Source organism: Uloborus diversus, chromosome 2 (genome assembly GCF_026930045.1).
Source record: "Uloborus diversus isolate 005 chromosome 2, Udiv.v.3.1, whole genome shotgun sequence".
Lineage (NCBI taxonomy): Eukaryota > Metazoa > Arthropoda > Arachnida > Araneae > Uloboridae > Uloborus > Uloborus diversus.
Window position 1 is genome coordinate 82,208,120 of NC_072732.1, and position 14,231 is coordinate 82,222,350.

General features: G+C 33.6%; 1 protein-coding gene across 1 annotated transcript; it reads right to left on the reverse strand.

The window, feature by feature from the left end:
- Positions 1-1,013: 1,013 nt before the first annotated feature.
- LOC129216382 (cellular tumor antigen p53-like) lies at positions 1,014-13,548 on the reverse strand. Its single transcript, XM_054850597.1, has 8 exons — positions 13,505-13,548; positions 13,341-13,416; positions 9,019-9,202; positions 8,814-8,924; positions 5,634-5,739; positions 2,915-3,045; positions 2,271-2,371; positions 1,014-1,121 (listed from the first exon to the last, which is right to left on the reverse strand). The coding sequence occupies exons 1-8, from the start codon at positions 13,546-13,548 to the stop codon at positions 1,014-1,016; spliced, it is 861 nt and encodes a 286-aa protein (XP_054706572.1).
- Positions 13,549-14,231: the final 683 nt, after the last annotated feature.

Here is a 14,231-nt window from a genome sequence, read left to right on the forward strand (position 1 = left end):
CTTTTGCCATGTTTTTCCCCAATATAAAGAAATAAAATTCTGTCTTTTGTTTTAAAGGCTTTTCCTGTAATCGGGGGATTAAAATGTTTGCCTTTTGGTTACTTTTCCGCAATCTGCAGCAAAATTTTACTGTTTCCCCCCCCCCCCCCTCTCTCTCTTTATTACTGTTGAACACGCGTCGCTTGACAACATAGCTTTCATTTTTAAGGGGAACCGTGCAAAGCCGACGACGTAGCTAGTACATTATAATATTTGTTTGTAGTATACCTGTATTTTCAGAATTTTTTTGGCAACAACGACATCAATTCTATTTTCCATACAAAAGCATTGCTGCCCGCCTTGTCTAGTGTTCAGAGGAGTCTGACTGCGATAAGGTGGTCCTGGGCTCAAATCCTGGCTTGAGCATGGATGCACTTTCTCTCTCCTGTCCTTGATTTGTGTGAATGTGTTGTTATGCTGTGAATGGCTGCCTATTCTATAAACGGGTTGCTATGGCATGTGTGTACTGTGGAAGTCGGACTTCACACCAAATTACGGTACAGTTGGAAAAGTGAAGCAGCGCACCCTAAATTGCCAGGCTAGCTGGCACACGACAACAACAGCAACATACAAAAGCATTCAAAGGCTGCTTGAATTCTTTTAATTCTAATTTTAGTCTTGTATTGTCCTTGATAAAAGATGGATTCAAAACTTAAATCCCTCAAAATATCTCAAGGACTCAAGGCTGCTCTAAACTTTCTGTATTGCAAATTAAAAATGGCAACATCATGTTAAAACACACACATATATTTGAGTTTCTCTGACTTTGTCAGAATAATCTGCATTTTCCCCGACTACCTGACAGTTGTTTTTCATTATAATGCCAGTAAGAAAATTATTTCACAACACAAGGTTGTTTTAAATTAGGCAATTATTAAATCAATGTTAAAAGTTAAAGAACTATAACATAAAAGAGCACCAACAAGTTTCTGGAATAAGAAATACATCTTTTAAATCATAGCAATATATTATACTTACAAAATATTTAACATGGTATCTGGAGATAAATTTTTCATCAATTTACTAAAATCATAAAACTTTTTCATCTGTTGGAGAAATTCATAACATTCTACATCGTCAACCTGAGAGGGAAAGAAGGTATAAAGCTTGTTACATTTATTAACAAAAAATAACATTTTTTTAACCTTTAAAAGTATAATGGAGTCCCGAAAACTCGGCACTCGATAACCAGGCCGAATCCAGAAAACCCTAACATTCTGGAAGGACGAAAAAATCCCGCCCAAAAAACCTGTTGCACGCATTCTCGACAATCCGGCATTTTTACAAACTTGGCTACTTTTCGGCACACATTAATCCAAGTTCTCGACACTATAATGTATTTAAATTGTTCTATTTTTTCGTAAGCTGCTTGAATAAAGGATATTACGAGAAAAAAAAAGTTGGAAGTATTGAATGAAAATTTATGTCACCGTTCCTTATAATTGTAACACAATTATAAAGATTGTATTTCAGAATGACTATTTTTCATTTTACAAATTATTATAGAGTCTTCCATGTCAACTAACCTAATTTTTCAACTCGTCCCAACTTGATCATCTCCGAATTGGATGAAATTTTATAGAGGGTTAGAGGTGTGCCTTTAAACGAATCTACCCAAACTTTCAGCTTCCGAGATCCAAATCCTAAGGATAAAGGGCCTCCCAAAAAAGTGCTCCGAAATGGCGGAGAAGCTTTGTGAAACTTATTGCTATGTTTAGGATAAGGTTGCAGAAAATTTTATCGTACTGAAAGCTAGATACGTTCTAGTATTTTTGTTAGCTTGATCTCATTCAATTTTGTGTAGCACGCATGCAAACTCCTGAAAAAGATCAGTGGGGAAATTTTTATGTTAATTTTAGATTATCAGTGCAAAAATAATTCAAAGACTCGTACTTCGTAATTCCATCGTCAAAATAATTGTTTTTATTGTTTGGCGTTCTTTCAGATAAGGATGAAAAAATGTGCTTGAAATACTGTCAGTCATTCATAAGAAAAGCACGTTCTAGATTATATAACAGATGATGATTGCTATGGAAACCGGTTTATAGTGACTTTAAAACTATTATTAGACAGAAATTCATTTTTTTATTCTTCTGTTAAAAAGTAAGTTTGCAAATTAAATATGACAGAAACAGAAAAATATTGTGTTTGGGAAACAGACAGATACAACAGACATAACAATATAGATAGTTTTCCGCTTCTGTCATAATAAGTTTATACCGTCAACTTACCGTTAAAATGTATTGCCCATCTTTATTAGGTAACAATTTAGTCTTCTTCGATGGTGGAAAGGAAACTCTTCTTGTAAATTCTAAAGTATCAGATAAACTTACTGAAAAATAAAATAGTAAGAAATAAATAATTACCTTTGTGCAGAAACAAAACGATAATAAAACAAAGTTACAAAAGTATAGGGTTGTAAAAAAGGGCAGACACGTGTTTCAAGGATACAAGCAGGGCCTGATTACTGAATAGGTCAACGAGGCCGTGACCTAAGGCCCCCGCTATTTAGGGACCCCTAAATGGCTAAAAATTCTTTAGTCTGTGGATAAAACTGTAGAGTTTGAACACTGGAGGCCCCCAAAAAGCATTTGGCCATGGGCTCCCCGATATTTTAATCGGTGCCTGCTTACAAAGAACATCTTTTTTAATGCAAGAAAAGAGAGCTTATGGATTAAAAAAAATGTCCACCAAAAGATGATTTAGGGTTGTAAACCCTTGTAACCCCAAAACAAGTGTCTGCATTTTTTTTTTTTTTTTTTTTTTTTGCAAATGTGGGCTATTTTAACGTTGTGTTACTATCTTTAAAATAAAAGAATAACTTCAAGGAATATATGAATGTCTCATTTTTAAATTATTGGCGAAAAGGACATACTTAGTTCTACAGGCTCCTTTCGTTTGACAGGAATTGATGCTTTGTTCAACTGGCTTTCTTCCGATTTGCGGTCGCGAACTGGGCAAGCACATATTTTAACATCTAACTTACGACGACCATGGACTTGATTGCTGGGGTGAAAAAAAAAATTAATATTGTATGCATTAGTTCAATGTTTGCTTCATACAAGCCAAACATTATTCGCTTGATTATGGAATAGAAACGGAACACGAACCAAACTGTCAGCATGCTTGTTACAAATAATAAATCCAGTCAAAATCATAACATAATAGCTAAAGAGCAATAGAAATCCAAGAACTGCAAGATTATTAGAAAACAGCATTTGAGTGTATGAAGTATGATTTAAGGAAGTCTTTAGCAGGGTGCATTGTTCTTTCTGAAAATTACAATACAATAAGTTCTAAGTACAAAAGAAAGAAAAAAACTTTTTAAAATGATATATAAGTAACTTTAAAACTATCAGAAAACAAAGTATCATTTCGTAACAAACTCGTTCAGTGTTTTAAAATTGTTTAAAAAGTATTATTGAAGCTGAATTAAGAATATCTATCAAGTTGCCTTCATTTTTTTCAGAATGTATTTGTATATAATGTCTTGAGTTTTTTTTCTTTTCCTAATGAATTAGTTGCTTAAACGCTACGTGTTATATGTGTCAAACAGGCAAAATACATGTGATATGTGGTAGAATCGGGTTAAGCATTTTCTGTTTAAAATGATTTCAGCGATTGTTTTGTTAAAATCCGTTTTGATGGCATGTGAATAAATATTCATAAGTCCATATGCATAGTTTCAAGGGGCGTGTGTCCAATCTGCTCCAGTAGAATCGGCGCCGATGTTATGTTATATGCCAGTGGTGCCCAACCTGCGCCCACCGGCCACATCCCACCCTCCAATCTGATCCCGTTTGGTAGCCCGTTTTGTTCAATGACATCAAAAAGCACGGTTAATGACAATGTCACAAATTTGGATCCAAAAATTCAGAAATTGATTTCCGGAAAACAGATGTATTCAATAAAAAGAAACATAGTCAGGAAAACAACAATTGTTGGCTTTTAATTGTATTTTCTTTTTCCATATCTTCCCATGTTATCTAGAAAATTTTGTAATGTTTTAAAATTTTATAGGTATTCTTACCCGCGCGAAAATAATTTTAACATGAGGTGCGGCAGTCGGGTAGAAAAAGTTTGGGCACCACTGGGAATTTCTCTAAATGTGGCATTTTCGAACGTGTATTACGTATCAACGAAACATTATTTTATTTACTACTGTCTTTTATAGTTGAAAAAAACTGTGTTCGCGTGAAATTTAAGGTATTCCAAAGCTGTGAAATCATCAAGGTTTTTGCTGGAACGAACAAGAAAAAAAAAATTAGTAAATTATACATTTTGTGTTGTGAAAATAGTACAGAAGCATCCTTTATCCAGCAAGGGATCCACAGCAATAAGAAGATAGTACAACGACTTTATTTTTTTTAAACCTCTGGTCGAAAACTATGAAGCCAGGCATGTGGCAGGGGACTGATGTGCAACAGCAGAAATCCCCCTCTATACATAGCACAAATCCCCCCCGCCAAGAGCGAGTTGTGAAGTGTTATATTCGTTTGTCAAAAGGGTATAGTGTAGCGGGAACTCATCAATGAATGAGTCGAGTGTATGGATACAGCTTTAGGAGTGATGGTGCTGTACCTGAATGGTGTTGAAAGCTTGAAGGTTGCCGATTCAATGCGCAAGATGTAGGGGATCAAGGACGCAAATCAGTCGCTACAGACCGCCTTGTTCAACGAGTTGACCAAGTGGTTAAGAAAAGTCAAAGGTTCACCATAGGTGAATTATAGATGAAAGAAGTGGCTTGAGAAGCAAAGCTTCCAACATTACCAGGAGCTCAAAAAACAGTCACAACTCACTCATTTTATGAAGAATGTATTCCAAGGCTTGTTCGCAAATATAACGAATGCCTTAATCATCAAGATGATAAGACAGAAAAGTAGCCTTAATGGGGTCGTTTCCAAAATTTTAAAAGTATTTTTTTTTCTGAAAGAGCATGCTTAAAAACATAGGATCTGACCATTTTTTAAATAATTTGTTTAAGTTTAATATTAAAAAAAACTGCTTAAATCGGCGCGCTTTCATTGTTTATGCTTCTGTCCGATGACATCACAAGTGATGAAATGCCATTCTGTGTTGCCATTCACAGAGCAAAATATTTAATTCGCATCTTTATTCACGTGAATTGGCAACGATATGGTTGATAGCAAGCGTAGAGTGCAATTGTAATTCGCTTCTTGATTATCATAACGTGGAAACGCGATAGAAAGATGTGCCAAAGAGCATCATTTGTGACGTCATCAAGACCACGCCTTGTTTGGAAAATCAGACATTTAAAAAAATTAATTAAAAAATTAACTGTTAGGAAAATGAAAGTACTTTCTGGGTCCATTTTATTTTTTTGCTTATTCTATCAATTTCAGTTACAAAAAGTACTACTTTTGATTGAAGGAAACAACCCCATTGTACATTACTTTGGGTACTAAAATTGTTTTTTCGGATTCAACGTGATATACTATTGGAGGTTTAAAAAAAAAGAAAAAAAAAAGAAAAAAACAGCCCTTGTATTTCAAACAATTGAAAACACAAACATCTAATTGGATGAAAATATGAAACGTAATTACAATGAATGAAGACTAGTGCATATGACTTACTCTTTTTCCAGTGTAAAAACCACCGTCAAAGGCTTTCTGTTCGGGCCACCAGAGCACGATCCAAAACAAGTAAATTTGTACAAGTAGGTGGAATGTTGCTGACCCGCTGGAAATTAAAATTAAAACAGATTATGCAGACACATAGAAATTGGAGTTTCAAAATTGTGTTAATATTTTTGAAAGTTATTTATTAGAACAGATCTCACTTTGAATCAACACACTACTTAGATACGTGAAATACACCGCGAGCTCAGTCATTTCCAGCCGAGGACTGCAGTTTCGTGCTCGGCTGATGACTGAGCTGGCGGTGTATTTCACGTATTTCTGCTTTAGCCCTGGCTAATGGGCGGTAATTTACTGAATACACTACTTAGAGTTTAAACTATGCTTCTCTTTTCCTCTGTAACGGTACTTCTATTAAAATATTTTTAAAGCATTGAAAATATGATCAAAACTGCAATAGATTTATTGTAAAATAATTTGTAACAGAAAGAATAGTTTAGTGTTGAATACTTTTTGGAAAAATTGTTATCGCAATCGCCTATCCTTATCCATACTTTATCTATAACCGTTACGTCATTGTATTGATTACAAAATTATCAAATTTATTACGGACATCTAAACTCTATGTGTTGTCTAAAAAGACGAAATCTGTTTTGATTTTTTTTTTTTGGGGGGGGGGGGGAAGTTGAAAGTTTCATAGCTCTAATCTTTTGAACAACCAAGACATATTCTAAACGGTAAGTTTTTTTTTTTTTTTTTGAAAGGATCAAACAAAAATTTTAGGGAATGAACATGAAAATCTAAGGTTTTTGAAGAAATAGAGATTTTTGTTTGGATTAACATACTTCCTTCAATGTTTCCCCTTTACCAATGTTTCCCGTTTACCGTGCCCCCTCTTTAGATAAGTTTACTTTAATGGGGGGGGGGGGAAGCCCATCTAAACTGAAAAGAGTCGAGTCTGAAAGAACTACAACTACTGTTACCAAAACAGAACACATTCTCAGAAACAGAACGCTCACTTTCGAGGATTCATGAAAAAACAATTAAGAAAAATTGTGTCATTTGCGACGATTTTTTCCTCGCTAGCATAAGAAACACATGCACAAATCTCATGAAATTTTCGTCAGTTTGAAGAATGATATTCACAGAGCTTCTTTCACAAAGCCCTTTCTTAAAACACGACGAAAATTTCAATTTGAGCATACGTTTCTAAGATAGCAACATACAAAAATCTCAAAACTTATAGCAAGACAATAAAAAGTAAAGCGTATCCATGCGAAGAATAGAGTAACGGTACCAGTAACAGACATGTTTAAGACATTGCTCTTTGGTTAACTCAATTTTCCGAGACTTTTAATGTATTTAGACTTTTAAAACTATTTTTCCCTCATGCAACTACATCTAATGCTTGACTGCTTTGCTCAATTTCGAAAAAAGGTCTGACCCCCCAGCAACAGACACCGAAAAATCGGATGATACCCAGTAACAGATAGGATGAGTAATGGACAAAATTCTCTTTTTCTTTTCAAAATGTACAAAAGTTCTTTATTTTTAGATCTAAAACCTTATTAAATTCAAATGAACATGAAACACCGGTAGATCACGTGGTGACTGTTCATAACCTTCCACCAATGCTTTGGAAATACCAACTGGCTCATAAAATTCTGATAACACTAGATGGTTGCACCGTATTCATAGGTCGCCAGCAACATCAGTTTTACCCGCCTAAATTTCTTATTATTTAAATCCAAACTTACGACTGTCTCTTACTCGTGCCGTTACCCTAGTAAGTGAGAAAATCAACATACTAAACATAAAAATAGCAACAAAATTGCAGACATGTAATTAGGTTTTTCCAAAGAAATCCAACACCTTCACTCACACAGCATGGTACCCCGAAGTTCCCAGCACCTACCGTTTACACTAAAGTCCTGGATCCTCCTCTGTATTTTTCTACTGTTGAGATAGGGAGAATGTTGCGGAACGACACAAAATGGCGGACGCTGGAGCGTGTCGCCACTTAAGAGACGGATCGAGGGCTTTAGTTTACACGGCCTATCAGTTTTAGATGTTAGGGGGGTTCCGCGGCAAATGGTTCTTCGAGGACACACCTACACTCACAGAAATGAATATCTCCCTTTGGATGATTCAATCGTAAGACAAAATTCAATCTTTACGACGATATTTTCCTCGCTGGGTCAGAAACGAACGTTCGAATTTCACGAAATTTTCGTTAATTTGACAATGCCTATTCTAATTATTTTTCACGAAGATATTTTGTCAAATACGACGAAAATTTCGTGAAAGTTGAGCATGCGTTTCTAAAAGTGATCGTCGAGTTATCAGTTTCAGAATGTACGAAATTTCTAATTCGGATTTCTTACATTTAAGTCTTCTTTCAGTTACAAAATTTTGCATTGATAAAGAAATTCTTTGATTTCTCCAAACGCATGTCTGCAATTTCTTTGCTATTTACAGGGGGATTTTCTCATCCCCGTAATACGTTTCTTACTGACTTTGCACGAAAACCGCTGATAATATGAAGAAGAAAAAAAACGTAAGCTAAAAACTGTACACCTGGTTTCTCAAATTCACTCAATTTGTCAGGTTATCATCATCATATTACAGTCGAACTTGTTTGTATCGAGTGAGAGGGAAGGGTTCACTTTTCGATACAACCGAGTGCTCATAAAACATGGACTCGCAAAAATATGAGAAAAAATCATACAGATTTAATTTGTTTTTTACATTTTTATAAGGACCCAAATCAGTAACTTTGAACTGTATCTCTTATCTTTCATCATTTTATTTAGCTGCTTTGGCCAGAATTTCAGCCTGAAAATCTTCTGTAGTAATGCACTCCAAAAATAACGAAAAAAAAATGCCATTATCACTTGTTAGTGGAATTTTTGACTTCATCACTAATTTTGGGTTGACTTCAGACAAAAGATTTGCTGGGCCAAAGAGGTGGAAATAAATGTAAATTCAAATAATCACAAAAATATTGATCGCTATAACCGAGATTTACTTGTTAAAAAACTACTGCTAAAATTGATTTAACCTTGCACTAATCATGTTTGTCTTGTTTCCTCGTTACATCCGGTTTATCGTTAAATCGTGGCTCGCTATAAGCGAGTTCGAATGCATTCTTTCTGTTAGCTGTTGAAGTTATCTTACCTGCAGGATTTTCAAATGGAACAACGACACTGTGGCGAAGATTACCGGGATCGACTTGGTAGGACGACAGACGACTCTCGCATCGCATCAGATGATGAGCTTCAGCAACTCCTGAAGAAAATTTTAAATCGAGATTTAATAAAACAAAATCGCCTTTGATACGAAAAGAATAAAACTCTTCAACTTCTACTTTAGAGTTATTTACCTTTATCAAAGTCTTTCGTGGAGTGAGTGGGACAGCGTCGAACAACATCGGTCATATGTTGCGGCAAAGAATAAACAACAGTGGCTCTTATCATGGCATTGCTTGGCAAAACTTCACTTGCAGAAAAACTGATTGGACAAAGGGAGTCTTTCTTGACATATAGCTTATTTTTCACCTTTGAATACTAAATGGTGAAAAAAGACAAACTTAAAATATGCAACATTAACACTTTGGCTCTTGGCACAACTGTTTAAGCAGAGAAAATTCCTTTTTCGACACCATGCAAACTGAACAACAAACCAAAAGACTCCCCCCAATGCTACAGGGAGAGGGGATAATCATCTGTAGTAGCATACCAGAAGTGTATATCTGTGAACCAGAAAGAATCTTGCTTTCTAATGAATTCACGATTTATTAACTAGAAGATAGTATTATGTGATGGATGGTGGAAGAGCCCTTACAGAATGGGACGTGGCTTAAGAGAGTGCAAATCCTGAATTTTTGGCAACAATTTGGTACTGATTTAAAGAGGATATGCTTGTTGTTTCAATGCTTTTTGGTAGCATAGCACCCTGAAAGCTGAAAATAAAATCATAAAATCTTCAGATTCAATATTTAAGAGCCATTGTCTGTAAGGATCAGGCAGGTTGTGATTGTTGACATTTTTAATTTTCTTTATTTTTGCAAATGTTGTTCCTTATCATGAATGTAATGTTTGTGCAAAATATGAGCTTTGTCTAAATTACCGTTTTTGGGAAATTAAATTTTTAAATTTAGGGGGCGTGGCACATTTTTGCGTGTTTTTCAAATTTGCTGATTTTAAAGTTTTTGTTGCTTTAATCGCCCCTATAATCACATGGATTTTTAAATTCTATACTACTTTATGGTCTTCTTAGATACTATTACAGCTGTCAAATCGGTGTCACTATGAGTGCGACGGTCACAAACTCCGTTTAAAAATGACCGAAAATGAATTTTTTCACTACATTCAATGCCAATTTTCTCAAAGCGCCTTCATGATGAGACCAACGTTTTTAAATAAATTCCTAGCTACACTTGCATACATCAACAATGTGTAATAAAATTGGTGTCACCATGAGGGCGCTAGAAGATATTGGAACTTTTATGTGATAAATTTCACAAAAATGCAAATGTTTAAAATCTAACTACTACTCTCGCCCTCATAGCAGAGATCCGAAACTAATTAAGTTTGATAACCAACATGTTCGTCTAACATATGAACTAATAAAATCGGTGTCACTCCGATTACTTTCGGAAATATAATCATTCGAAATTAGTACGTTATGGAATTATTTAAAAAAAGACTTTTCTAATTCGAATGGCTTTTTGCATGGTTTGTTTTAAACTTTAATATAAAATTACAGTAGTGACACCGAAAATAATATGTTTCTAATGCTTTTTATAAAAAAAAGCTTTATAAAAAGCATTAGAAATACAGTAAATCGATATAGGTACAGATGGACGTATTGTGTAATGTGCATTATAGGCTAAAATAGTCCTACTAATATTCATATTTTTTCAACCATACTAATTTTTTATCTGTTATTTATATTAAAAATGCAACTATTTATAACAATGTCTGAAATAGTTATGAACATAATGTATTATATAGCGAGCATTCAGAATCTGAAACATAATTTGAGGATGACGTAGACTAAAACAAAGAAAACATAAAAAATCAAATCACCCAACTTCAGAAAGACGGTCGTCTCTTATTGATATCTGGTAATTTTGTAGCACTAAAGCTTGGGAAAACATCCCGGAGAAATAGTAGGAAAACATAGTATCCCGGAGAAATAGTAGAAGTTGACGATTTGCTAATCTGAATACAACTAGTCCCCTCATAGCAGAGATCTGAAACTAATTAAGCTTGATAATCAACATGTTTGTCTAACATTTGAACTAATAAAATTAGTGTCACTCCTACTACTTTTGGAAATATAATCATTCGAAGTTAGTATGTTGTGGTCCTTTTTTTTTTTTCATTTTTTTATTATTTTTTTTACAAATTTATTTTATTTGTTTATTTATGTATTTTGTTAATTTAATCTTATCACACCCAGATAGTGTTGACCCATATTTATTTTTAATTTATTACAAAGAAGCAACGTTTAACATAAACAGCTTTGGATAGTAAGCGCGTCTTTATCTTGAATAGAAAATGCTCGTTTTGATGTAGGTACAGGTGGATCTATTGTGCATAATATGTTTAGATTACCATACCAATACTCGCCTTTTTTCCAGTCAAATAAATTTATTAATTCTAATCCTTCTGGCCATGCATTTGATCTTTACTTGCAAATGCTCAACTTCTACTATTTCTCCGGGATACCATGTTTTCCCAAGCTTTAGTGCTACAAAATTACCAGATATCAATACAAGATGACCGTCTTTCTGAAATTGGGTGATTTGATTTTTTACGTTTTCTTTGTTTTAGTCTACGTCATCCTCAAATTATGTTTCACATTGTGAATGCTCGCTATATAATACATTATGATCATAACTATTTAAGACATCATGTTATAAATAGTTACATTTTTAATATAAATAACAGATAAAAAATTAGTATGGTTGAAAAAATATGAATATTAGTACGATTATTTTAGCCTGTAATGCACATTACACAATACGTCCATCTGTACCTATATCGATTTACTGTGTTTCTAATGCTTTTTATAAAGCTTTTTTTTATAAAAAGCATTAGAAACATATTATTTTAGGTGTTACTACTGTAATTTTATATTAAAGTTTAAAACAAACCGTGCAAAAAGCCATTCGAATTAGAAAAGTCTTTTTAAAAGATTTTTTTAGTTCATATGTTAGACGAACTTGTTGGTTACATCGAACTTAATTAGTTTCATATCTCTGCTATGAGGGCGAGAGTAGTAGTTAGATTTTAAACATTTGCATTTTTGTGAAATTAATCACATAAAAGTTCCAATATCTTCTGGCGCCCTTATGGTGACACCAATTTTATTACATATTGTTGATGTATGCAAGTGTAGCTAAGAATTTATCTAAAAAACGTTGGTGTCATCATGAAGGCGCTTTGAGAAAATTGGCATTGAATGCAGTAAAAAAATTCATTTTCGGTCATTTTTAAACGGAGTTTGTGACCGTCGCCCTCGTAGTGACACCGATTTGACAGCTGTAATAGTATCTAAGAAGACCATAAAATAGTATAGAATTTAAAAATCCATGTCATTATAGGGGCGTTTAAAGCAACAAGAACTTTAAAATCTGCAAATATGAAAAACACGTAAAAATGTGCCACGCCCCCTAAATTTAAAAATTTAATTTCCCAGAAACGGAAATTTAGACAAAGCTCATATTTTGCACAAACATTACATTCATGATAAGGAACAACATATGTGAAAATGAGAAAAATTAAAAATGTCAACAATCACAAATGCAATAAACTGCCTGATTCTTACAGACAATGGCTCTTAATATAATATTATTCAAAAAGTACATATTTGCCGTTTTTGAAAGGAACAAAAACAGTAGATTTTACTTCAAAAAACAGTAGATTTTTACATGATGAAGCAAGGGAGAAAACTAGATTTTTTAAAAAGTTAAATTTTATTTGCTTCAGCATTTAATAAAACTGCTTTTGAAAACTCGCTCTCGAAGGGATCACATACTTTTGTTTAGGCATTCTTGAGGTAAAGTTCTAATTAAAAAAGTTTTAAAAAAATTGAACCTTTTAACAAAGCTTAATAATAATCGAAAATGAAAAAAAAAATCCAATACCCAACACAGATGCAAAAGAAAAAGCAATTTTCATGAGTATGAAAACAGTAGAAAATAAAAAGTGAAGTTGTTAAGGATTAAAATAATTTCGTAATTGTATTTTAATCAGGCCATGGTGGACACTGTTAACAAATGCAGACATGTTCGTTGGAACTTTTAGATATGTTAAAACATAGTGGACAGAAAAATCTCTGATCTGGGGTAATTTAATAAAACTTTATCATTTTTTGTCGCACTTAATCTTTTTAGGATTTGCAGCAATATTTTTGAAAAATATTTTTAAAAGCAGAAAAAAAAAGAGAAGAAAACCATACTTAAGCGGAAAGTTGGGGGTAGCCCAAAAAAGTGGGAAGCTTCCTCGGAAAACAGAACTGGGAGGCATGTATGTAGCAGGACAAAATTTTCGTCCTAAATGTAGCTAATTTGAGGTAAAGGAAGTAATAAAATGAATAAAGAAGTTAAACATTAAATATATAATGAAAGAAGAATTCGGAAAGATGTTTAGTTGTATGTGTACAGACATAAGGCAGAAAATAATTAAAACATACCGTCCAAGCGACACTTTTAGATTTTTCTTGAGATTCTAATGATACCGTAAATTCATACTCCCCAGGCCAGTTTTGACTGCAAAACAATAAAAAATATTACTTCTATGATTGGAATCATAATTAGTCAAAAGAAAATTGTAATTAGAAACATGTATAATAAATACCTTGCTGGTAATGAAGTACGATAAGAATTAGAGGAGTGGGGCATCTCGATATCCGCATTGATGTCTGCAAATGACTTATCAACCAAAAGACATGTCTTCTGAGTCCCCTGAAACAATGAAGTATTACTTATTTATTTATGTTCCAAACGAAATAGCTAGTCACTTTTAGTAATATTTCAAAGCTTTATCTCCTCCACTGTTCATTAAAATGAATGCAGCGAAGGGGGGAAGATGTCACTTGTGTGAAAAGCAGTAGCGTGTTGTTTTTATATTTTTATTTATCCATTTTTTGCTTTTCATTTATATTCTTTTGGTGATTAGTGAATCTAAAAAGAGGTTTTTTACTAAAGCTTGACCGTGAAGAGAAGGCGGCTGACCTTGAAGCAAACACATCATTTGTATCGTTTGTAATAGGTTGATTGTTAATATTTTGTGATAGATAGGATCAGTGAGAACGACTCTCACTTTTAGGTGCTTTTTGGTTGATTCTACCTACTGCAAATAATACACAATGAGGTTTCGCTTCAAGGTCATCCGCCTTCTCTTCACGGTCAAGCTATACCGTCATTCTGAATCAAATTTCCATGTTATGCTGTCCAGCTACTACGTATTTTATTTATAATGTTTTTATGTTTTTTATCTATTTATTTTAAATTTTACTCTTATTTATTAATTTCAAATTTATATCTGAATTTCTTCTTTAAATTCTGTGTTTTAGGTAAAATAA

Bases quoted from the DNA above. Each gene is read 5' to 3' on its own strand.
- LOC129216382 (XM_054850597.1), bottom strand. From the start codon at position 13,548: ATGCCCCACTCCTCTAATTCTTATCGTACTTCATTACCAGCAAG. The intron at 9,203-13,340 runs GTATGTTTTAAT...TTCACCATTTAG, and splicing joins CTAAAAGTGTCGCTTGGACG to TATTCAAAGGTGAAAAATAA. The intron at 8,925-9,018 runs GTAAATAACTCT...AATTTTCTTCAG, and splicing joins CACGAAAGACTTTGATAAAG to GAGTTGCTGAAGCTCATCAT.